Raw genomic sequence first — 3,724 nt, 5'->3', positions numbered from 1 at the left:
ATGTGATGTTTGCCGGGTGGTAACGTATGAGTGGTATCATGAAAGAGTTTATTTATTAGGCTACAGACTCATTATGCTTTGAAATGTGTGATGTTACAGTAACTACTCTCTCCTTATTAATTAGCTGTCACATAAGCAATCTTGTATTGAAATGTGTGATGTTACTAGTTAAGTTATTCTCATTGTGACTAGTCTAACATAAGCTGGACATCAGATTTGTGTTGTCGAGACGGCGCGGCTCATCTTGTTGGCCACCTCGGTTTTCGCCTATATAGCCCAGAGAGCGCGCCGGTTAACTCGCAAGGAGGCAGAAGCACCAAGTATCGTCTCCTCGGTCGGGCAGTTGACTGGTAGCTGCCGCATTGCATTCGTGGTACCGATACCGCACCCTACTGGCAGTGGCAGGCCACATATTTTCCTTTTCAGACCGGTCCAGTCCAGTGTTGACTCTCTTGGCATACAGGACAGGAGAGATCATCGATCATCGATCGATGGCTTCCTGTGCTGGCGGTGGCGATGAGCCGCTGACGGACGCGCTGCTGGCGAGGGCGGGCAGCGGCGACAAGGATGACCTGGAGGAGATCCACAGCGTGTCGGCGTTCCTGCGCTGCGCGGCGGAGGAGAACCGGCGGCTGTGGTGCCTGGCCGGCCCGGCCATCTTCACGTCGCTGGCGCAGTACTCGCTGGGCGCCATCACGCAGGTCGCCGCCGGCCACCTCACCACGCTGGAGCTGGACGCCGTCTCCACCGAGAACTCCGTCGTCGCCGGGCTCGCCTTCGGGATCATGTACGGCATGGGGAGCGCGCTGGAGACGCTGTGCGGGCAGGCCTACGGCGCCAAGAAGCTCCCCATGCTCGGCGTCTACCTGCAGCGTTCCTGGCTGCTGCTCACCGCCACGGCCGTCTGCATGCTCCCACTCTACCTCTTCGCCACCCCGATCCTCAGGTTCTTCCACCAGGACGACCAGATCGCCGTCATGGCCGGCCGCTTCTCGCTCTACATGGTCCCGCAGCTCTTCGCGTACGCGCTCAACTTCCCCATCCAGAAGTTCCTGCAGGCGCAGAGCAAGCTGATGGCCATGGCGGCAGTGTCGGCGGCGGCGCTGGTGCTCCACGTCGCGCTCACCTGGTTCCTCGTGGTGCCCATGCGGATGGGCCTCGTCGGCCTCGCCGTCGCGCTTAACGCGTCGTGGTGGTTCGTGGTGCTCGGCCAGCTCGCCTACATCGTCATGGGTTACTGCCCCGGCGCATGGAACGGCTTCGAGTTGGACTCCCTCGCCTTCACCGAGCTCTTCAGCTTCGCCCGCCTCTCCATCGGCTCAGCAATCATGATCTGGTACGTGCATTTCGTACAGCTACCTACTTATGGTCCAATGAACTGCCATGAACTGTTGTAATTAATCACCTATGTTCCCGCTCTTTAGCTTGGAGTTCTGGTTCTACATGTTCCTGATCGTGATCGTGGGCAACCTTCCCAACGCTCAGGTCGCCGTCGCCGCGGTCTCCATCTGGTGAGCTAGCTAGCTGTTATAATTTCCACTTTCCAAGCTGAGCAAAACGGTAGCTAGCTTTAGTAAAGAGTAAATAGTAGTATAGTAGCACTGACATGTTGCGATTTGTGGATGTGGCACATTGGCTGCCGCGTGCAGCACCAACCTGTTCGGGTGGCAGATCATGGTGTTCTTCGGATTCAATGCAGCCATCAGGTAATCTCATCAATCAATCAACCAATCTGCATCAAAACACATTCATGCCTGCGCGTTAATCCAATCTTTGGAGCAGCGTGAGGGTGTCGAACGAGCTGGGCGCGGGGCGTCCGCGGGCGGCGAGGTTTGCGATCGCGGTGGTGCTCATGTCGTCCGTGGCCATCGGGGTGGCATTCTTCGTGGCCGTCCTGCTCCTCCGCGACGTCTACGGCGCGCCCTTCACGGAGAGCCCCGAGGTGGTGCACGCCGTGGCCAGCCTGGGCGTCGTCTTCGCCTTCACGCTGCTGCTCAACAGCGTCCAGCCCGTGCTGTCCGGCGTGGCCGTCGGCGCCGGGTGGCAGTGGCTGGTGGCCTACATCAACCTGGGGTGCTACTACGGGGTCGGCATCCCGGTCGGGTACATGATCGCCTTCCCGCTGCGCCGCGGGATTCAGGTACGCGCTCCGCTCCGTGCATGCATGTCTTTGTTCGTTTTGTTTTGAACCGACCGTGGTTGCTTGACTTTGGATGGGATGCAACAGGGGATGTGGGGCGGCATGCTCACCGGGGTGGGCCTGCAGACGGTGATCCTGATCGCGATCACCATGCGCACCAACTGGAACAAGGAGGTGAGCGATCCTGGTTTGACTGCTGGGTTTCAGCCCCGGGCAAAACGAGACAAGTCCTGATACTACCATCTTTTTTTATCTGAAACTCACGCTTAAACTACCATCTTGGAATGTGTTTGGCACTTGGCAGGCAAGCGAGGCGAGCTCCAGGATACGGCAGTGGGGTGGTGGCGGTGGTGCATCGCCCAGGATCCCGGACAGCTTCTAGCGCCTCTGCCTGTTTCTTGGTGGCCAACCGAATTATTTAAATCATGTGCGTGTTAGGCGAGCTATAACCAAAACTGGTCCCGTGGGCAGTCCCTCTTGTCCCGTTTGTGTTTTCTTGTCGACAACACGCAACACCGCAAGGTCCTTGCGCCGTGTTATGAATGAAGACGGAAAAGGAAAAGGTTCCAGGAGATCCCCGTGATGTGGTTTGGTTTGGCCTTCTCCTTTTCTTTTTGGAAGCTCGATCGGTGAGGTTTGCAATGAGTTTGTTCTGGCCATGTAGTACGTCGTGTGACAGTGTGCCCAGCTGGCTCTGTCTCGTCCGAGCCTCTTTTTTTTTCTGACGCTTGAGAAACTCCAAGACTACCCGGCGCTTGGTTTGCCGGTTGGGCCCATACGCAACCCTTGTTTATGCATTTGCAGCGACATTAATAAGACGGATCTCGTTTGTGCTACGGCGCAACAAGGGGATGTAGCTTAGATGGTAGAGCGCTCGCTTAGCATGCGAGAGGTACGGGGATCGATGCCCCGCATCTCCATCTGTTTTTTCGTAGTTTTATTTCCTGGGATTTCAGATCTCAGAGTTCCATAATGGTCAACCGCCCGATCGTGCTTACCCGTGCTGTTCGCCATGGCCACGCCGGCCTGAGCAAACCACCAGGCCACGCGCAAAGATCACCGCCGGTCGAATGGTAGGGCGGCGCGACCACGTTGTTTTGTGTGTTGCTGGTGTACTATTGGCAGTTTGGCACACGCGCCTCAGGCCGTATCGCCTCCTCAATGCTCGACCTTGCAGGAACGCACGGCGTTGCCGGTGTTAGGCCAACTCCAACGGGCTGAGTCCGTTTGTTGCTAAACGAACACAAAGTACGGTCCAATTGTATGGGAGCAGATGGTATTGATTCATTTTTTGTCCAAATTTAGGCCATATTTACGTTAAAACGGACAACGCGTAGACAGACACGACGCGGGCCCTTGTCCTTCCTTGATCTGCTCGTCGATGACACAGATTTTCCTTTTCTCTTCCCCTGCTCCTCCCTCAGCCTTCCGCCATCGTCGCTGCCACTCGTCGACACCCATTTTCCACGCCATGCCATAGCCAGCCCACGTTCTCGTTTCCGAGGACTTTTCTCTCAGCGTTCGTGGCTCTTTGTTGCTGCAGCCGGTGTGAGAGAAGCTACGGCCGCCGACGACGCCCATCAA

At 56.8% G+C, this 3,724-nt stretch overlaps 1 protein-coding gene and 1 non-coding gene across 2 annotated transcripts; both read left to right on the top strand.

The window, feature by feature from the left end:
- The first annotated feature begins 236 nt into the window (after positions 1-236).
- Positions 237-2,712, top strand: LOC125528461 (protein DETOXIFICATION 33-like). The gene is made up of 7 exons (XM_048692933.1): positions 237-373; positions 464-1,336; positions 1,425-1,511; positions 1,650-1,706; positions 1,783-2,140; positions 2,228-2,314; positions 2,445-2,712. The coding sequence occupies exons 2-7, from the start codon at positions 492-494 to the stop codon at positions 2,520-2,522; spliced, it is 1,512 nt and encodes a 503-aa protein (XP_048548890.1). The 5' UTR covers positions 237-373; positions 464-491; the 3' UTR covers positions 2,523-2,712.
- A 275-nt stretch (positions 2,713-2,987) lies between these two features.
- Positions 2,988-3,060, top strand: TRNAA-AGC. The gene has a single exon. It is a non-coding gene; the product is annotated as a tRNA-Ala (tRNA).
- The last annotated feature ends 664 nt before the right edge of the window (positions 3,061-3,724 follow it).

This window comes from Triticum urartu, unplaced genomic scaffold (genome assembly GCF_003073215.2).
Source record: "Triticum urartu cultivar G1812 unplaced genomic scaffold, Tu2.1 TuUngrouped_contig_489, whole genome shotgun sequence".
NCBI lineage: Eukaryota > Viridiplantae > Streptophyta > Magnoliopsida > Poales > Poaceae > Triticum > Triticum urartu.
Note: the sequence above shows the minus strand (reverse complement) of the source record. Positions and strands in the feature narration are given on the sequence as shown.